Raw genomic sequence first — 21,757 nt, forward strand, 5'->3', positions numbered from 1 at the left:
GTCTGCAGACTAAAAGAAAGGAACTCTCTTCCCCCTAGGTAACTTTCCCTGAGGCAGTTTGTATTTTTGAGAATTGTGGGATTATTTGGGGTAGGGAAAAATCAGAGGGGAGGGGCCTCTCCCTGTTGCTCTTTGGAGTTCACTCACAAACTGGGTCAGGGCTGGGCAAGTCCACATCCACCACTTATAACCTCGAGGGAACCTGAGCTCCTAATCCCAGTTGAGGCCAATGTCAGCTGGGAAGAGGACAAGGCAAGAGGGGCAGTAGAAATATTAACCTGGGGGTGGGGGGCACCTGGGTGGCTCAGTCGGTTAAGCGGCTGCCTTGCACCCCAGTCATGATCTCAGGGTCCTGGAATGAAGGCCCACTTTGGGCTCCCTGCTCAGCAGGGAGTCTGCTGCTCCCTCTCCCTCTGCGGCTCCCCCTGCTTGTGCTCTCTCTTTCTCTCTCAAATAAATAAGATCTTAAAGAAAGAAAGAAAGAAAGAAAAAAAGAAAGAAAGAAAGAAAGGAAGGAAGGAAGGAAGGAAGGAAGGAAGGAAGGAAGGAAGAAAAAGAAAAGAAAAGAAAAAAAAGAAAAGGAGAAAGAAAGAAATATTAACCGGGAGGAAGACAGAGTCTGCTTCAAGAATCTCTACATCCCCACCTGTGGGACTGAACACAAGGCTAAATTGTACTGGCAACTTAGAACACTCCTTCCTAGCTGCACGGCACCTTGGCCCCTGGCCCAGGGATGGGAGGACACTTGTTTGCATTAGGAGAAAGGAGAGATACGGTACAAGATAAGGAAAGGAGTCAAAGAAGTGAGGAGAGGCCTGACACCCAGAGCAAAGGCTCATTCTGGTGTGTCCCCTGCCAGTGCATGCAGGTCCGGCAAACTCCCAGCTGCCAAGCAAGACAAGGCTGTGATCCAGCCCAGCTCAGGACACACAGGTGGATGATCACAACCTCAAAAACACCAGAACTGGAAGGAATCCAGGAGCATTTTTCATTTGGTGGATTTCTGACCATGTCTCACAGAGCCGCAGCATTTCAAATAACTTTTCATGGGGCCACCAATGTGGGAGCATGCTCAGGGAGAGACACCCCATGGTAATTCAAACAGAGCAGATCTGTTTTTATTTCTTTTATGCAGGCAGTTTCTGTTTTAAAATATTATTCAATAAAAAGATTCTGCTAAAAAAAAAAAAAAGGGTTTGGAATCCACCAATCTCATCAGATTCTTCACTTTCTAAATGAGAAAGCAGCCCTGGAGAGGTAACTAATTGAAAGTCTCAGAGAAGGCACCAACACCAGGACCTGGGTAGAAGAGACCACTCATCGTCCACTAGATTCAATTCCATTCTCCACTTCTTCCTGTTATTAATAGAACCACCCTGAGTTTCAGCTGGACTCATGACTATCCACCTAGAGACTCCATTTCCCAGCCTCCTTTGCAGCTAGGTGGAACCATATGACTAAATTCTCACCAATGGGACGGGAACAAGAGTAATGCTCTATTTCTTACAGAGAAGACGCTGTCCCCCCACTCTTTCATACCCTCCCTTGGGGTTGAAACATAAGATACATAACTGGCAAGCCAACTTCTAATGGATGAACAAGGAACACATCTCAGGATGAGGCCAAGTGGCAAGAGAAAAGAACCTGAGTCTCTGGATGGCTTTGGAAAGCCGAACTTCCTCCTTGCCTTGCCCCTCCTTTTCTTGGAATATTTACAAGACAGAAATAAACTAGATTTTTTTGAGTCTCTGCATTTTTATGTCTCTTTGCTACAATAGCTGTATTATTTGTCCATTGCTAAACAGCACATTACCCCAAAACTCGGTGGCTTAAAACAATAAAAATTTATTGTCTCATAGTTTCTGTGGGTCAGGAATTCAGTGTGAATGAACTGTGTGGTTTTTTGTCTCGGGATCTCTCCTGCGGTCGCAGCCAGGGTGTTGGCTGGGCCCTGAAGTCATTAGAGGTTTGACCAAAGCAAAAGTATCTCCTTCCAAGCTCATTCACATGGCTGTTAACAGAGACCTCCCTGTTAACAGAGACCATCCCCACCACATGGCTTTTCTGTAGGTAAGTGTCTTTGAAGAAAACTGCAGTGCATTTTTATGACCCAGTCTCCAAAGTCAGGAGTTGTCACCTCTGCTTCATTCTACTTGTTAGAAGGTCTACAAACCCAGCACACTCTCCAGGGGATGGGAACTAGGCTCCACCTCTTCAGGGGAGGAATATTAAAGAATTTGTGGACATGTTTTCAAAAACCACCCCAGGGACCCAGCCTGCATCCTAATTAATACACTAGACGTACTGGCTCTTTGGTCCAGTGCCCCTTCTGAGCCCTGAGACTTTAGGATGTAGTTTAATGATAATAAGAATGAACATTTACTAGGGGCTTTTGTTGTTGTTGTTGTTCCGGTCATATGCCAAGCATTTATCACGCATTGTTCTGAATGCGATCCTCTACGGTAGATTCTACTACTAGCCCTAATTTTCCAGGTAAGGAAACTGAGGGTTAGCAGAGTTCACACCAGGCCATATTCCAGAGACTTCACTCGTAACCACTGTACCAGTGTTGAGGAAAAGGCATGTTTAGTGGAGAGAGATGTCAGTTTGGTTGGAAATCTGTCACTAACACTTAAGAGTTCTGTGATTTTTGCTAAGATCTAACCTTCTTGGGCTTTCCATTTTATCCTATAGGCAAGGAGAAAACAATAGTACCTGGAGGGTTGTGGTGAGGAATAAAGGAAAATACACGAAGCACTGGGCACAGGGCTTGGCATGCGGTAGGTGGTCAGTCAGAGGTGTGACTCTCCTGCCGTCTACTTTATTATCCTATCTCCACTTGCACACATTAGATGGTTCAGCTGTGGCCTAAAACATCAGCTTCATTCCAGAAACCCGGAGACACAGCAGAACTATGTATAATTCCTAGGAAAAATAGGGCCCTAAACCCCCCTAGCTTCTGTTTCCTTCCAGCCTCCTTTGATACTTATGAAGAGCATCACAGGGGTGCCCGGTGGCTCAGTTGGTTAAGCGTCTGACTCTTGATTTCGGCTCAGCTTATAACCTCAGGGTCATGAGATTGAGCCCTGTGTCAGTGGACGCTGCTTGAGATTCTCTCCCTTTCTTTCTGCCCCCTCCATGGATTTCCCATATGGGTCAGGAGCTGAGGAACAGGGTGGGGAAATTGCTGCTTCACTTTCCTGGGGAAAGAAGGAAATTATGAACACATTTCATCAAGAGTTGTATCAATCCCTGAAAAGCATCTTGGTACTGAGACCTCTAGGGTATCTGGACAGAGGAAGGCCAGATCTCTCAAGAATAAAATGAGTGAAGGATCTGATTTGCCCAAATATACAATGAACAACTCTCAACGCCTTCAAAGAATCATGTGATCCTTTCATGCAAACTTCTCTTAAGAAATAAAACAGTTGGATTTAATTATCAGCTTTTCTTAAGATTTTATTTATTTGTTTATTTTTATTTATTTATTTATTTGAGAGAGATGGGGGATGGGCAGAGGGAGAGGCAGAGGATCCCAAGCAGATTCCAAGCTGAGTTTGGAGCCCAACATGGGGCTCGAAGTCACCACCCACAACCCATGACCTGAGTGGCCAAGACCCAGGTTCCAGGACCCAGGCACCCCTTAATTATCACTTAATTACCACCATGGTTAGCATTCTCTTCCATATCTTATGGCTGGCTTTGGAGAACCATATAAGAGAGACTCTTACTGAAGGTGAAATGGGATGATCAAGTCTTCTGGCCCCGTGCTCCTCCACAGAATTAGCTGTCTCTCCCCAAAGTGGTTCTCTAGTGCTTGCAAGGCCTTAAAATGGGGGGGCTCCTGGCGTGTCTAAGAAGATGTTAGGGTAGGACAGTAGGGATAAAGAGAACCCCTGACTCCTTAGAAGTTTTCCTGGAAGAGAACTTTCCTTTCCCTCTTTCTATGGAAGATTTAGAAACACCATTCTACTTCAGATTCCTCAAGTAACTTCGACTATATAATCCATCATCTTCTTCACTGTTTCAATGTCTTCCTCAATGAAATAACCAGATGTGTCTTCCTGATTCACAAGGGGTTGAGGGTCTGAACCATCATCTGGATGGGGGAGCAGGGGTAAGTTACCTAAATTGTATTGATACAATGTGGGAAATCAGCTTGTCTTTGATAAGGCCTTTGGTCTAGGAAATGCTGGGAGACTGAACCAATCTTTTCAAGGATGTGTGCAAGACCAAAGCCCTTCAACCTATATCTCCCCCCAGTCTATGCCATCATCTGAGGCACAGCCCTGTGGCCACAATAGCCAAGGAAGGTTGAGGGTGAGGAACTGGAAAGGGATGCATTGGGCTTGCCAAATTAGAGTCCTTTAGTGCCTCCGGAGACCTTACTGAATGTTTAAAACATCAGTCTTAGAACATAAATTGTTATAGAACATTGTGTCTGATGACCGAGTTCATGGTCCTTGTAGGTATGACCCTAGACGTTCACTGTCCTGATTGACCAGCTCTATTCCCCATGAGAACTCCTGCTGTTCCTACCTTCAAGGCATCTTTCCGCCTTGGGGCTCCTTTAGTCTAAGAAGGGTGGGAAGAAGTATTTCTCACTTCTTGTCAAGTTTTCCTTCAAAGTTGGAAAATTTGTGCCCTAGAGGCACCTAGCAGGAACTAAATGCTATCAGGCTCACCTATCAACACCTTTCTCTTGAGCCAATGTATAGAAAGAATTATTGCATAACAATTATATACATGTTTAAATCCTCAACACTGTTCCTAGAACATGGCTTAAATCGTATGGTAATTTATATACATGCACATACATAAATCTATTCCAAAAATACTTATTGGACCAGACACTTGGAACCACAAAAGTGGTTCATGCCCTTGAAAAATCTCTTATTAAGGAGGACTCATGAAGTGTTCAAATTTAGGAAATCATTGAATTATCTTTATAATCCCATAACACACTACATCGTACATGAAGTGTTGAAAGAGATGCAGAGACAGGGATGATGACAATGGTGAGCCACAGAAGAGGTGTATTTTTAGCTGAATCTTGCAAAATGTCAGGCACAGAAAGAAAAAGGGCATTCAAACATAAGTGATACCGTGTACAAAATCACAGTCAAGAAAGAATATCCTCTGTTCAAGGGACAACAACAAAAGCTTTGTGGCTGACCAATAGTATGTGAGGAAAAAGAGCATATTTGGCATTAGAAAGACAGGCAAAGGCCAGACTGAAACCATTTGAATGGGACACTCTACAATTTGGCTTTATCCAGTAAATAACAGGGACCAATAAAGGTTATCAAGCAAGAGAAGTAAATGACCAGATTTAAGTTTTAGTAAGATAACGCTGGCCCAGCAGAGAGGCCGGATTTGAGAGTAAGATCAGAGCATTATTTCTCTGCATAATTGCTAGAGAATTTGGCAGCGGAGGGGTGGGGGAGGGTGGAGACAAGGCATTCTGGGGCCCACCCTTTAACTACTGAATCTCTGAGCTCCAGGCCTCGGAGTCTGCATATGTAACATCTCTAAACAGAAGTGATTCACAGGGGCTCTAAAGTCTGAGGCATAGACTAGAGTCAGAAAGGCCATGAGAGTCAGAGGCATAGACTAGAGTCTGAGGCATAGACTAGAGTCAGAAAGGCCATGAAGCTTTTGCAGTTGCCCAATTAAGAGATGAAATGCTCTGGATCTGTACGTGATTCCGATCCTCAAGAACGGCTCATAAGAAAAAACAATTGTTTTAAGACAATTACGTAATTAAGTGCTAAAGTAGTTGTTCCATACTGCTCTGTGATTTTAGCCAAGTTATTTAATACCTTAACCACCATGCTTTTAAATGACAAAGCACTCATATGCATAATCTTGTGTTGAGTGTCACAAATTTCCAAGAGTTAGGGAAACTGTTTATCACCTTCAATTAACAGATTAAGCTTAATTGAAAGATGAGATTGAGTCATTCTTATTTGTTTGCTTGCTTGTTTACTGTCTGTCTCCTCAGGCACTGAAAATCACAGGAGAGTAGAACCCCGCTGACTCCGATGACCTTGATGGGTCCCCTGAGCCACAGTGCTTGGCACAAAGTAGGTTCACAGTGAATACATTCTGAATAAATGAAAGACAGAAAGACAGACAAGATAGAAATAAACAAGCGATGCAACATCAGATAAAAAGAAAGCATGGGGGGGGGGGTTAAGAGATTCAGTCTTTCTTCCAACAGCTATTTATTTCAACACCTACGTGGTGCTAGATGCAGAAGATACTGCCCCTAAGGTATTGCCAATGTCGATTGCTGGGTTTGATTCTGCTACTCAGGAGCGTGGAACCCTGATAAGTCTACCTTAAACTTAACCTTCGGGCCTTAACTCCTTGTTTGTGAAACGAGGGGCTGACCAAAAATGAGAGGACAACTCGAGCTCTTTCCAGATCTCACTTTTGTAATTCATCTGCTTCACTCTCTTGCTCCAGTTCCTCCATTTCCAGTGAGCAAAGGAACGTGGTAGCCGCCACCCAGGACCAAGTCCTTGCCCACGGAGCAGAAATGTAACGCCTCCCTAGAACTGGCTTCTCAGAGAGCAATGGAAATGCTAAACAGTAGCAACTCTGAAGGCGGAAAACAATGTGGCGCTTAATTGTTCCGTTTCCTCCAGGTCCTCGGCGGAGGAGGCCGGCCCCCGCGCGCTCCGAGCACCGCACCGCGCGGCTCGCTTCTCTTTAGAGTTAAGTTTCCCGAGGACTGGGGAAGGCGAAGCGGGAGGCGCCCACGGTGCAAAGATGCTCTCCCCTCGGAGCGGGGCGGGCCTGCAAAGAATACCCGGGGCCAGCAGCAAGGCTCTCATTGGCCGGAGGGCGGGTGACGGGCGCGGGGCGGAGTTTCCCGGGGGGAGTAAAAGGGAGGGAGGTGTGCGCAGCCCGTGTCAGTTTCGGAGTCCTGGCTGTTCACCTTCGCGTCCGGGATCCTGAGCCCAGCTTCCCGCTGAAGCTTTTTCCCTCCTCGGCGGGCGAACTGGGCGCCCCCACCCTGTTCTGCAGCGCGCTGCATCTCCCCCAGCCCGGGGCCCCTTCCTGTATTTCCTCTGTGGTGTACTGATCCAGGGGACTTTCTGTCTGTTTTCTCCTTTTCCCTCTTTGTTGCTCTAAAACCATTTAAGCCCAAACCCGCCGCGCAGGAGGGAGTTCGATTTCTCCAGAAAGGCGGCTGCCGCGGGCTACACCGGCCCCTCCTGCGGACCCGAAAGCCGGTGCGCCCACCCCGCCTGCCCTACCCGCCGCCTGCCTTCGTTCGCCGGAGGAAGCCAGCCGAGAGTTCATTGATGCACCCATTCCAGTGGTGTAACGGTGAGTCCCCGGGCCGGGAGGGCGAGCGGACGCTGGGCTGGCCGCAGACGAGGTGGGGCGCAAGGCTTGAAATCAGACAGAGGGCTCGCGCTCTTCCTCTTGAGCTAAGTTTCTCATGAAATGGGACGGGCGAGAAAGCGTCCTGGCGCCCAACTCGGCTCAGCACAGCGCGGAATTTGAAAAAAAAAAAAAAAAAAAAAGAATCACAAGGCCCGGGACCGTCTCTGAACGTTGCGGCGGGCGGGGGGCGTGGGAGCCGAGGGGTTCGCGGCCTTTGTGTCGCGGCTTCGCTCTTCTACCCCCTTCCCTTGCCTTTGTGCGCTCAAACTCTGGTCTTTGTTGTGGTTGTCGGAGGAGAATTAAATCCGCGCTCGGGTGGGGATCTCCTAGAGGGAGCTCAAGTTCCCGGCCTGGAACTTTGCAGGCTATTTTAAATATGTATACAATGCAGCGTGCGGGACCGGGCGGGGGGGCGGCTTCTTCTGTGTCTTTGTTGGCTTCTCACTCGCTGCTAGGGGGCTTTTTGTTTGTGGAAGACGCCAGATTAAAGAGCGTGTCTTTACTGGGTTGATAAAGCCTTGCAGATGTCTCGGCGCCCGGGTACCTTTGGGTGCAGGGCCAGGCCGGCGGGAGCCGTGCTCTCTGGCCCCGAGGCCAGATTACCGCACCCGCGCCCGAGCCCGGGTGGTGGCCGCACCTCCTTGCCCAGTCACTCCTCCACCCCACTCCCTACCCACCCTCCCGGGCCTGGAGTGATGCTAAATCCATCTCACCTGAGGCTTTTTGGCGTTTCAGGTGATACAGGTTGGGCGTGGGGCTGACTCCACCCAAGCTACCTTAAAGAAGGGCCTTTCTGAGCCGGCCAGTCAAAAGGTATTGGTTTTGGATACTCATACCTTCCAATGGCTTTGGTGTTTTAACCGTGTTGTTCCAAGGCATGGGGTTTCTGGGGGGGGGGGGGGCGTGCAGCTGGCCTTATCTCAGTACGGTAAACTGGCTAGTTAGGGAAAAAAAAGGAAAAGAAAAAAAGAAGAGAAAAAAAAACCGTTCTTGAGAGCAGACCCCTGTCAGATCTTGGATGAATTCTTCCAAGCGGCTTTTGTTTTAAGGCAGGGTTTGGACAGCATGTGTATGAGCGTCCCCCATCCCCCTCTTCCTCTTGCTGGTAGGATCTAATTTCCTGAAAATGAACCAAGCTGTGTGTGATAGGCGGGCATTGAGGGACAGGGGGCGGAGGATGGGGGTGAGGGAGGACGGTGCATCCCAGCATCTGGGAAAGCTTCCCGTTGGCTGGGTAGGGGAAGCATTTCCCAGACCCACTGGTCTTTCTTGGCCAGCCCTTCTCTTGACGTCATTCCAGACCCCAGCCTGCGTACCACCGAGATGAGACACTCTGATGTCAGGGCTTTGCTAGGTCAGCTGAGACAATGGAACAGAGACTTCAGAAGAACCAAGGTGGCTGGCACTTGATTCTGGCACTCCTATTTTCATATGGGGTTTTTAGACCAGCAGAGGGCTTGCTGCTTTTTCTTGTCACTTAAAGTGACTGATAGATCCTGTTCTTTGACTCCAAGGAGGAAGCAGTCCCTTCCCCTGCCCCCAATCCCTTTGTTGGGGGTGGGGGTGGGGAATATCTGGAGTCTCTCTTTCCTCAGGTTGGTATTCTGCCCTTATAAGTTTTGGAGGAAAAATGACTCCTACACCTTTTGGCCAATATATATCTTTACCATTTATTTTTAATTGTAAGTAAATGTACCATCTCCTCTTGGCTGTGAAGCTCTTCTCACCTATATCTTTTTATCACATGAAGTCCCAAGCTCACTGACTCAGTCCTGGAACCCAGGAGAAGTCTCTTGTCAAAAGAGCTAAGACGGTCAAGGTAAACGGATCAGAAGCCCACTGAGGCCAGAGTGCCTGCAGAGTGCATACACATATCCTCTACAATAGCAGTGTCCTGGGAAACTGAGGTTCTTTGGGACCCTAAAGATAACCAGGATCCAGCTCATAAAACGTGCATGGAGAGCCAAGAGGGATTGGGGTTAGACCCTCTTATGGCATCAAATGTTGCTGAGGTAGGGAGCCTAGGAGCAAGGGCTTCCTGTTGAACATAGCAAGATTAGGAGCTAATTATTTTATCTTTTCAACAAAGTCTTTCAGGACAAGAACTACTTCTATTTTTTGTTTTCCCACAATGTCTAGGTCAGTGCATAAATCAGGCTCTCAATAATACTTGTTGGTTGACCGGTCATTCATTAGCTAAGGGCAGTTTCTGGGCAATTTTCCCAAATATCACTCTCCTTACTTTGAAGTGGGAGCCTTTGCCAAGGGTACCAGGTTGTCTTGAAAATCAGGAGTTATTTATCTGTCAACTAGTTAATTGAAAACAAGCCAAACGCTAGGCGAGGCACTGGAGAATATACACAAGTCCAAGTCTGCTGTCCTCAGACTTCACTCAGACTTAACGAACATTCAAGCTGGTTAGGACTGTTTCCTTTCTGATTTCAGGATTCTCGTCCCACCTCTATTGCCATGCCTCCCTTGGTACAGTGAAAGCCTTTGTGTTTTCTTTGTCCCTACACAGTAAAATCATCCAGTCATTCTTTGCCTTTTTATATTCAATGTCTGTCATGCTACTTGTCCTGTAGTCAATATTTGAGTTCAATTAAGTTGATGCTTGGAACAGCATCTGAGTGTGCAAGAACCAGAATGCGTGGTACAGGTTGTGAGCCCTGTAGAGTTCAGAGGAAGAGGGGGCTCCCTGGGATATCATGAGGAGCAGGCTTGGTGGACTTCCAGAAGGCAGAGGGAGTTTCAGGCAGGGAAAAGTTGGCATGAACAAAGGTCTGGAAGCAGGTCAAGGACAGTTTGGACAAGAAATAGTGAGACAGGTTCCTGGTGGGTGATTCCATAAGACGGTGAGCGGGGGACGTTGAAGAGACCCAGGGCATGTGTGTTTAAGAGGACTGGAAGCCAATCACAAGCTTGGGAAATAGTGGTGGGCTAAATTAGAGGAGGGACCAGACATCGATGAGGTGTCTGGGACAGGGACTTGGAACAGAATTGGGCCCAACATCTGAAAGAGGTTTGAAGGGAGGCTCATGAGGTTTGAAGGGAGGCTCACCAGATTGATCTAGGGGATGACAAGGCATGAGATGTAGGACGTCAAAATTGACTTCCAGTCCTTTAAACCAGTCTTCTTCTGAGTTCTGGTAGCACTGGAAATTATAATCTAGAATTCTGAAGTATATTTATGGGTTCTGGCTCCCAACCAAGATGTCAGGCCAGTGCTTAAAACCCATGTTGAAGACTTGAGTGCAGAGGTCTTTGGATACAAGCCTTCTTAGCTGCTTGACATTAGACAGCTTATTTAGTGATTTTTTTTTCCTGTTGAAGGGGGAAAGTAAGTTTCACAGTGGCATTACAAAGATTAAATTGGTAGCCTGAGAATGTGCTTGGGATGTAGCAGGTTTATGGTAGATGCTAGTTTTCTTGCTCCACACGTGCTGAAATCCAAGAATTGTATTATGCTTGCCTTTTGGATCACTGTAGTATTTTGTCCTGGTTGCAGGACAGAACATTCCACCCTCCACCCGGCTTATTGTTTATATCCTGTATATATTTTTTCGTACTGTTAAACATTACAGGAAATTTACTATTTCTCAAAACGAGTACTCCCAAAACAGAGCAGCTCCAGGATTGGTTCATCCAGCAGTAACCGCCATAATCTTGTCTCCTCTTTCCCTGTCCCTTCTGCCACCTTCTACCCTTGGCTTTATATTGAACAGCTTTCTCGTCCAGCTGTAACCTGGCTGTCACCATTTCAGTTGTCTCAGGAAGATGTGACTCTTTCCTTGTCCAGCAGGACTTCGCTCTGTTTCTGGCCAGAACCCTGTCAACATACCTACCTCTACACCAAACCCTGGCAAAGGAAAGGTGACTACAACGATTAGTAGGCCAGTCGGGATTTACCCGAGGGATGGGAGAAAGAGAGGTGTCTAGTGGCGGGTCAGTGTTTCCCACAAGGCATGTGTAGGAATCTGCCAAGGACCTTGTTCAAAATGTAGATTCTGGAGGAAAAAAAATGGGGGGGGTTGTGCTCCGGTCATGATCCCAGGGTCCTGGGATCGAGCCCCGCATCGGGCTCCCTGCTCTGCGGGAAGCCTGCTTCTCGCTCTCCCACTCCCCCGCTTGTGTTCCCTCTCTCGCTGTGTCTCTGTCAAATAAAATCTTTAAAAAAATGTAGATTCAGATTCGTTTTGTTCAGGGTGGGCCTGAGATTTTGCATTTCTTACAAGATCCTGAGTCGGTGCCAATGCCATTATATAGCTGCACATTGAGGCTTTGAGTACAAGCGGGGAAAGTGGCCAAAGTAAGCGGCACCCGCAACACTTTCTGGAACACTGGCCCAGCCTTGGGGTGAACAGTTTCTCTTCTCGTCCTGGTGCAGCTTGTCTCCTGGAGCAGGTGACTTCATAATGACAACTGACCTTTGCAACTGTACCTTGCGATTTTACAAAGCTTTGTTCTTACACACGGACTTGGTCCTCTCTGTTTTTTGCTTGTTTTTAAATGACAAAGGGAAGCTTAGATAGGTCTAAGTTCTTAAAGGTCGCATCTCTAGGGAGAGGCGGTGTTTGCAACCCAAATACCCATGTTGTCAACCCAGGGCCCGTCATTTTGCTGCTGAGCTCTGTGAGCTTCTAGCTGATGGGATCAAGTCTTCCATTGGCTCGTAACCTTGATCCCCTAGGTGGGGATGCAGTTTTAAGTGCTAGATGTGCTATCCCATTTCACGGGTGACTTATTTACCCAAGATCACATGGCTGCTCAGTGTTAGAGCTAGGATATAGAGTTAAGCCTCTGTATCAAAGAGGTGTAGGAGCCCAGAGCCTGCCATTTCTCTCTCCATCCTGGCTGACCCAAGTAACATCAGCCTGGTGGTACATTTCCAACAATAAGTTTTCCTCTCCCTTTCTTTGCAGGGTGTTTCTGTGGCCTGGGACTGGTTAGTACCAACAAGTCCTGCTCCATGCCACCCATCAGTTTCCAGGACCTTCCTCTCAACATCTACATGGTCATCTTTGGCACGGGCATCTTCGTCTTCATGCTCAGCCTCATCTTCTGCTGCTATTTTATCAGGTGGGTGGCACCCTGGGTAACCTGGGGCAGGCAGGCAGGGAGAAGGAGGCCAGGGGTGGGGTGAGCCAAGTGAGACTTCCTCAGCAGAGCCCCTGGCTTCCCCCTGGGGCCCCTGCTTTGAGGACAGGGCTTAGCCTGCCCTTCACTGGGCCCCTGAGGCCTGCTGTTTCTATTTTCGTCAGCCTATCAAGTTGTCCAGAGCATATAAGGTCAACCATTGGTTGGGCTGCATCGCACCTCTTGGCCTGTTACCCTGGGGTGGCCTAGGATTACCGTCTGACCACGTAATATCGTGAGTCCAGCCCTTCACTGTGTCTCCGCTCCCCACTCACAACTCTGGGTAGCCTGGGATAGGTGGCCATCAGTTACACCAGTGGCATGTTCCTCTGCCCTCCTGGGAAATCCTGTTGTCAGCCCTCCAGATGCTAATATTAGCAAGCTGATGTCTGGAGAGCTGGTTGTTTATTCTGCCTTGTAAGCTCTTATTTTTTGATAGTGGGGTGGGGGACCCAAAAACCCAAAAAAAACTAAAAACGTCACTTGTTCTTATTACGTAGAGATCCAGGGAAGGACTTGAGCATGGCAGTGCTCCTGAGGCTAGCCAAGCTCCAGGAATGGTTTCTTCACCTCCTGTTGAAAGACATGGGAACTGGTGGCAGGTTTTCTACCAAAAATTTGGGGCATGACTGGTACTTAGACTGGAAATTAAAGTAGTGTTTCTGACGAGGGCATGCTCTTGGTATTAACAGTTCCTCATTGTATGGGACTATCTTGCATACTGAGGAGTGTGGAGCGTCCCTGGGCACCCTAGTGGTCCTTAGGGCCATTGTGATAACCGCTCCCTACCCCCCCCACACACACACGCACTTGACCAAATGCCTGAGTAGCTGTCAGCTGGAGTCTTGCCAAATCATTTAAATTAAGTTGAAGGAAAGAAGGAGTTCTGGCTCCCTACTGAGAGGTCTTGGTGGGTCTGAGTGCTTCACCTGGAGGGAGGCTAGGGGAAAGGCAGACACTCTTCCGTCTGTATTCCTGAAGCTAGAAGAGCTTCCTCTAAAAAAGGGGAAGTGCCCTGAGTGCCCCCAGCCAGCTACTTTAGGCCTCTTCTTTCTCAGAACTTAAAGTTCCTGGAACTGGAGTTTTCCACTTACAAGTTTATGCAGAGAAGATAGTGGTTTACTTTCCCTCTTTTATAATTGAGTCCAAAATTTGCGTAAGTGGGAATGAGGGCAATTCTTCTAGTAGCTCTCCATCCCCCATTTCTCTTTCCCCAAGCCTATATTTTCTTCCTCAAACTTTCTGGCTTCCTGACCACCAGCCACCCCCATCTCCCCACACCAAGCAGTTCATGCAGTTCCCCAGAGACTAAAGATGGACACATACCAAATACCAAAGGTTTATGTATGATGCTGGGGGAGGAGTCTGCAGAAGCAGCTCTGTCTGGTACACACCCACGCTGCAAAGGAGGGGGTCGAGTGAAGAAAAATCTAGAAAATGGCCCTGGGCCAGGAAGTGGGTGACCAGGGTTCATTTCCTAATTCTGCCACTAATAGGATAGGTGTGACCTTGGCTTTTTGCTACTGTTTACCAAGTACCTTCTGTGAGCCACGTTATGGTTGGTGTTTTGTGACACACACACCCCCGCCCCCCAACAGCCCACTTTGTAAAGGAGGAAATTCATGCTCAGGCAGTTACGGGTTTGCCCAAGGTCCTATGTCGAGGAAGATCCAGACGTGGGCTAGCCTGGTGGTCATGAACTAGAGTCTTTCAGATTCCATACAGTTGCCTTCTCTGATTCTTACTCCTTGAATGGGAAGGGAAGGGGCAGCTGTGGAAGGTCCCTCAGTACCCCCTTACCGCTAGAGATCAGGGTCCCGCAGGAGGACAGGCTGGGGAGCTAGGCCTGGCTGACTTATTTTTGGCTGGCTGGAGTAAGAGAACAGAGCAATAACCAAAAGCTTTCCTGACTGCCGGCCGCTTGGCGCCACCTGTCCCTTCTGTCACCCCACCTTCTGTTCTGCAGCCTGCCCAAAGCCAGCTGACCCCGGAGTTTCATGGTTCCAGAGGCTCACTGCTGTGTGGCAGCCTGGGGGTGTCTATATATAGAAAGACACACACAAGCACAGAAGCCACTTCCTCTCCCTGCTTCTCAGTTTCCTCCACCGCCAAAATAGGCCCATAACCCCTGTTCTCCACCTGGCGAGCTCATTGGCCAACACCAGCCTCCAGTCTCCCGACTCCCCCTCACTCCTTCCTCGGTCCCCAAGAGCTGACCTGTGGCCTACACAGGATGGAGGGGCCAGTGAAGTACAAATAGGCAGGAAAGGAACAATTCTTTTCAGGACCTGGCTGTATTGTTTGTTCCAAAAGGGAAAAGAAGCCAGGGAGAGCCCACTGGCAGTGGCGAGAAATGGTCTCATTGAAATCCGATTATTTTTAGTAGCTTTTCTCACCCGACAGCTGAGAAGGCCACCTGTCCACAGTTGCTGGCACCATGACCTCCGCTGGATGCCCAGGGGGTTTGCCTTTTGCTTTGTTTCCCTTGCAGCCTTTCTCAGCCCCCTCTGCTCACCATGTATACCTTCCTCTTCCAGAAGTCTACACGCAGGGTGAAGGCCTTCCGTGTTCTGGTGGTGCTGGGCTCAGGGCCCCCAGCTACTGGCTGGTCGTTGACCGTGACCCTTCAGTGGAGCCAGGCAGACGGAAGGGCTGAGGGTGGGGAGGGGGTACCCCGCACATCCCATGAAACAAGCGGGGAGGCACGACACAATGTGCTCAGGGCCATGTGGGAGGTGAGACAGTGGAGACACCGAAGAGGTGAGGCGTCCCCTCGTTCTTGGAGTTAAGAAGCAGGCTCCTCACCACTTCCTTATTTGCTCTCCTACATAGCGGGTGACAGCAACACTGTCTCCCTCAGAAGGCAGCCGTGAGCCCTTTGATCATGAGAACGCTTCCTTCTTTCCCCAGCTTCATTCAGTGTCAGCCAGGTAACAGTTGCTCCTTTAGGCTTTGGATGCATCCATGTCTGCCCCTCCTGTTTGGAGGTGGGGACGGAGAGGCCTGCCTGTGAAAGGCTTTTCTGGACTAAGGACTTCCCTGCAAAGTTAAGGTTGGGACAGTGGGAGTCCTGGTTAAGCCTTTGGTCCAACCCTCCAGTGACCAGAAACTCTCCAGTGGATGTGTTGCCCTGGGCCTTAGCTCCATGGTGCGGGACTCCACCTGGACTAGAGTTCCTTTTTTTGTTTGTTTTTTTAAGATTTTATTTTTAAGTAACCTCTACACCTGACTTGGGGCTCCAACTCACAACCCTGAGATCAAAAGTCACATTTTCCACTAACTGGGCACGCTTGAGCAGGAGTTCTTTTTTTTTTTTTTAAGATTTATTTTGAGAGAGAGGAGAGTGCAGGGGGAGGGAGGGAGGGCAAAAGAATCCCAAGCAGACTTCATGCTGAGCAGGGAGCCTGACATGGGGTTCAGTCTCACCACCCTGAGATCACGATCTGAGCCGAAACCAAGAGTCGGGTGCTCAACTGACTGAGCCACCCAGGCACCCCTAGACTGGAGATCTTAAGAGGTTCCAGGTACACAGGCTCACCAGGGCCCCTGACTTCTGTTAGGAACGATGGAGGTAGGTGGCAGCCTGATCTGGATCTGCTCTGTGACTGGGATTTGGGCACGGCTCTGCTCTGCCCCGCATGCTGCACCTTCCCCGGCTTGGGCTGCAATTCGCCTTCGCCACAGTGTCCGTGGAGCGAGCATCTTCTCTCACTCCTTTTGGTTGAGGCTCGTGATTTGAGATCTCTAACTCAGATCAGCACTCTTATTTTGCAAAAGGACAAATATAGGGGCTTCGGAAGTCTTCCAATCTCTTAATGACCCCACTCTACTGGGCAGAAGCAGCCGTAGACAATAGGGAGATAATGAGCATAGCTGTGCTCAAATAAAAATCTGTGGACACTGAAATTTAAGATTCATACAGGTTTCACAAGACATAAAATATTCTGGGGTCCTGGGTGGCTCAGTCATTGGGCATCTGCCTTCAGCTCAGGTCATGATCCCAGCATCCTGGGATCAGGCCCCGCATCAGGCTCCCTGCTCAGCGGGAAGTCTGCTTCTCTCTCTCCCACTCCCCCTGCTTGTGTTCCCTCTCTTGCTGTGTCTTTCTCTGTCAAATAAATAAAATCTTTAAAAAAAGACATTCTTTTGATTTCTACTTTCCACCACTTAAGAATAAAAATCAGTTTTAGCTCCCAGGCCCTATAAAACAAGTGTTCAGCTGGCTTTGGCCCTTAGGCCATAGTCTGCCACACCGATTATAACTTGATGTTTCCTTCCAATAACGCAAATCTGGGGTAGGAGTGATAAGTTCAGAGGAAGCCCCATCTGGCTCCCAAGTACAGAAGGACATAGAGCTACCTGCTTAATTTGGAAGGTTTCTTTCACTGCAAATAAAACAGCAATAATAATAATGCATAATCATGGTCCCAGCCATTAGTTGTAGCCCTGCTAATGAACGGATGTTTCCCAAGTGGTCTGGTATCGTTCTCAGGACAATGATGTGTTCCACCTAATGGGAAACAGGCCGCAGTATGTGTTGGAGAGCTCAGGCTCTATGGTCTGGTAGACTTTGATTCAAACCCGCCTATGCTGCCAACTAGCTGTGAGGTTTGGGCAAGTTATTTAACTTCTCTGGACTTCGGTTCTCCTCTGTAAAAAGGAAAGCTCTCAAAGTACATGCGTATGTTAACACAGGGATGGACGCACAGCAAGTCCTCCATAAGTACGATGTTCTTGCCATTAGTAACAACGTGCTGTGTTTTGGCTGTTGAGAGTTAGGTTGTATGTAGGCCACCAGCTTGAAACTAGAGGGGAAAAAAGAAGGCAAAGGAGGGATCATCTGTGTTTGTCTGGTGCTGTGAAGGGGAGAGTATGCTTTGGTTCCAGAATACTTGAGTTCTCCAGGAGGAAAATTCCCCAGGGTCAACAGAGACTTATTTATCCTGCCGCCCTGGCTTAATGGCAATATTCCTTTTAAGACTATCTAACTCCTGTAGACTCAGTAAGCAGCTTGTTGATCCGTAGAGTTGGGGAGCCTGAAGAAAATGAGGTACTGGGAAACCACAGGCAGTAGGAATGAACCATTCTGCTAGAATGTGCTCGGCCGGAATTCCCCCATCTGTGGGACCTGCCAGGAAGTTTTGAGGCTGCTGGGCCCAAGAAAAAGCCTGAGTCTTTAATCCACTCTGGTGACCTGCATGGGTCCAAACCACACTCCGTGGCATCTCTGGGATGAGACAGCCCTGTGGCGAGCAGCCTCCCCGGCCCCAGAAGAATTGCCCCGGCAACCCGCCTGCCTCTCTTACTCTGAATGTCTCTGTTTGTAGCAAGGCATAATAATAACTAACCTCTTCTCTCCCCTTTCTCTTTCTCCCCCAGCAAACTCCGGAACCAGGCACAGAGTGAACGATATGGCTATAAGGAGGTAAAGTGCTGCGTCTTTCCCTGAGACTTCCTGTCCTACTCCTTGCCCTGCTAGGGAGCGGGCAGGATGCAGGCAAGCTGGTGCAGTGCTGGCCTGGAACCCCCTTGGCCTCTCTTCTGGCTCCCTTGGAAGCTGACGCTTTGTTACAGTCCTCATGTCTGGCTTGTCCCAGGCAGTGCCCAGAGCCCTCCCCCTCCAGAGGGAGAAGACCCTCCTGTGCAGGGCTGGCCACTCCCTTCTTTGTTGAGAGCACCTGGCCCTGTGGTGGGCTTCTGACACCATGCCTCCTCTGTCTTCCCAGGTGGTACTTAAAGGAGATGCCAAGAAGTTGCAATTATATGGGGTAAGTGCACTGGGACAGCATGTAGGAAGGGCCCCGGCCGGCAAGGCAAATGGCACCTTCTCCATCCAGCTCTCAGTCTGGGCCTTTCAGGAACTTATTATTATTATTTTGTTTTGTTTTGTTTTGTTTTTTGGTGGGCAGCAAAGCCAAGGTTTATTGAGTGATAGCAGAGTGATAATACAGAGCTCCCAGGGAGGGAGGGAGGGTACCCGAATGGGTGGCCCTTTCAGGAACTTTAGACCCTGTCTTCGTCTCCTTGGGCCAAATGGACTCATCCCAGCAGGTAATCCATATATGGGATTCATGATGTCAGCGCAGGCAGAGAACCTAAAGGGATCACAGAAGGGTTTGAATAAGCGGGGACATGTGGCCCCAGGAAGGCTGCTCTGCGTAATGTTGAAGGGGAGGGTGGGCACACCACTCCATGCCACAGAGTCCAGCCGCCCTTGCTTTTACCCCCATACATGCGCCCTGTCCTAGCCAGCTGCGGATCTGACCCGTGTAGCCATCCCCGCAGTGCTTCCCTGTTTCCCCCCAACCAGTATAGCAAGTCCTTGGGTCTCCACACGTGGCCTTTTCAGGAGGCCGTTTTCCTCTTCCTGTCCTACTTGAGCTCATGAGATCATCTGACCTTCTCGAGGCGTCCATCCATAACCCCAGACACTTGTGCACAGGGGTTTGTGGTTGTCTGGGAGCCGGGAGGATCCACAGGTATTGCTAGACACGAGACAGCCTAGGAATGCCTCATTTCATCCTCTCCTTTTTTGATTTTACTCATTTGCGAGAGAGCACGAGTGGAGGGGAAGGGGCAGGGGGACAAGCAGACTCCCGGCTGAGCAGGAAGCCCAACACGGGGCTCCATCCCAGGACCCCGGGATCATGACCTGAGTCAAAGGCAGACACTTAACTGACTGAGCCACCCAGGCGCCCCTCGTCCCTCTTTTTGATGCTACTGCATTTCAGCACATTCCCGGGTGTTCCCTGAGCCCTCCTTGAGAGGAAGAGTTCAGCTCTCAGGGGTTAATATATAATGACAAAGAGCTGGATTTAAAGAATATTAACTGAACACCATATCCCCATCCTTAACCTCTGGTTATTGATACATGCCCCCTTGCCAAATGTACCAGGCGAGAGAAAGGATTAAAAAATACTCTTCTAGAACAGTACTGGTCAATGAAGCTTTCTGTGAAGATGGAAACGTCCGATATCTGCACAGCCCAGTATTGGAAGCCCTCGAAATGTAGCTGGTGCAACTGAGGAACTAAACTTTTAATTTCACCTTCTTTTGGTCAATGGAAACATCGTGTGGTTAATGGCTACCCTCTGACTCAAGTGTCGGTGGCTGAGGAGGAAACAGGGCCATAGCTTAGTTTACTTGGGTGGGGATGAGCTGATGGGTGCGTGTGGTTCTTGCCCGGCCTCCTCTCACACTACCCCCTTCTTCCCACAGCAGACCTGCGCAGTCTGTCTGGAAGACTTCAAGGGGAAGGACGAGCTGGGTGTGCTCCCATGCCAACATGCCTTTCACCGGAAGTAAGTGTCCACTGCGGGGAATGTGCTACCCAGGGATGCCTTTTGAAAGAAAATAAGCAGGGAGCATCTTGTAGAACCTGTAATCCCTGCCCCCTCCCGTCTCCCCCTTGCCAATGAGGCCCTACATCCTGTCTGGACACCAGGCAAGCCAGAGGGGTTGGACTGGGGCAAGGACAGAGATGTCCTGAGAAGCCGCCGGGCTCCAGGAGACAGACGGAACAGGCTGGCTGGCTTCTTCTGCCCACAGGTGTCTGGTGAAGTGGCTAGAAGTACGCTGTGTCTGCCCTATGTGTAACAAGCCCATTGCTGGGCCCTCGGAGGCCACTCAGAGCATCGGGATCCTGTTGGACGAGCTGGTGTGAGTGCTGCTTCCGTGCCAAGACCTGGAAAAGACCTCCTGCCTCACGGGTGCCTGATCCCTCTGCACAGCTACAGTGAACAAGGACTGTTGGGTGGTGACTGACATGCTTACCTGAAGGGGCAGGGATGCAGGGCTGGTCTCCCAGCATCAGGGTGAGACCAGCATCGCCCCACCTCTCTGCCCCCTGAAGCCGCCTTCCCTGCTACTCAGAACTAATGGCGTCCCCCATAAAGAACACTGTATCCTGGTACTGGATTGTCTGCCTGCCTGTCCCTGCTGGGGAAAGCCATCCACCCTTATCTGGCTGAGCGCTTGGAGTTCACCCCCTGAGGGTTCCCCTTAGGAGGACAGGCTGCCCTGACCTCGAAGAAGGGTTAAGATGGGCCCTGCCCCACCTGTCCCCTCCCTCCCCTCTTCACTCCTTGCCTAGGAAGGTGAGAAGGGGAGGAAGGAATGATCAAGGAACCATCAAGGAACCAAGTGCCTCCACTGGAAGTGAGAGAGGCTCTGTAGGAAGTCAGGAAGAGCAGGGGACACAGAAAAAAGGAAAGTCAATGTTTACATGGGGACTGTGGAAATAAAGGCTGGTGGGCAGGCCTGCTGACTACAGGGTACTGGAGGGCAAAGGCCTTCCCCCTGCTAGGATCTGTGGTGCTATCCGTTCACTCTCTTCCTCGGTTAATCTCAGAGCTTCCTATGCCGTGTTGGGGTTTGAGTGCCCCTCGAGAGGAAGGGCTTGTTCTACACTCAAATGAATTCCCAGGGGCTTTTTCTAAAGGAGCAAAAGGGGCCTGGGGATGGGGGTGTCTGTCTGAAGGTTAATTAAGGTAGCAGCAGATACCTTCTTCCCCTTTGTAAATAGTATTTTTATACTTCATCCTCACCATCTCAGGCTTTATACATGGAACCCCTGAATGGAGGGGGTGGGGTTTTCTCTCCCCCACCTGGAGTAGGTGAGGGGTGGGACAAAGGTATGTATTTAAAGAAAATTAAATTTAATAACAAGTTTCTCTAACTTTTTGCCTGTGGTTATGGCCTGTGTCTCTTGGCCCTTTTCTGCCAGCAAAGGAAAAAAGTTCTCTTACTGCTGCTTCTCACTTCTCCATACTCAAAACACATGCCCAAAGGTTCCCAAATCTTAAAAAGAAAAATTGATGTCAGGTTATTACCTGTATGCCATAGGACTAACATCCAAGTACTTTAAGGTCTGATTAAAATATTCTAGAAATGAGCTGAATGAGCCTGGCTTCAAGAAAGGTGATGCATGCCACCATGGTGTGTGATAGAATGCCAAGCTTAGTAAGACTTGAAATTAATAAAATCCTACACGACATTCAAGTAATTGTGCTCTTACCACCACTCAAGGTCCAGGTTGCTACCACAGAGGCTTGATCTCTTTCCCTTATTAAACTTTTTTTCTCACCTCCTTGCTGACAATCATGGACACATGCTACCCTCCTATACCAACATCTCTGAAGTGTTGCATAAACAAATTCATGCCCCCGTGTGCGCTCAGATCTGTTACCCATGCCCTCCACCTTTGCTCTCAGTGTCTCAA

General features: G+C 49.1%; 1 protein-coding gene across 1 annotated transcript; it reads left to right on the forward strand.

Moving 5' to 3' along the window:
* Positions 1-3,401: 3,401 nt before the first annotated feature.
* On the forward strand, positions 3,402-21,214 carry RNF122 (ring finger protein 122). The gene is made up of 9 exons (XM_036095849.2): positions 3,402-4,117; positions 6,005-6,086; positions 6,654-6,722; positions 7,155-7,341; positions 12,324-12,480; positions 17,917-17,962; positions 18,264-18,305; positions 19,756-19,838; positions 20,086-21,214. Exons 2-9 carry the CDS (start codon positions 6,045-6,047, stop codon positions 20,198-20,200), a joined length of 741 nt encoding a protein of 246 aa, XP_035951742.2. The 5' UTR covers positions 3,402-4,117; positions 6,005-6,044; the 3' UTR covers positions 20,201-21,214.
* Positions 21,215-21,757: the final 543 nt, after the last annotated feature.

This window comes from Halichoerus grypus, chromosome 3, assembly GCF_964656455.1.
Source record: "Halichoerus grypus chromosome 3, mHalGry1.hap1.1, whole genome shotgun sequence".
NCBI classification, from domain to species: domain Eukaryota; kingdom Metazoa; phylum Chordata; class Mammalia; order Carnivora; family Phocidae; genus Halichoerus; species Halichoerus grypus.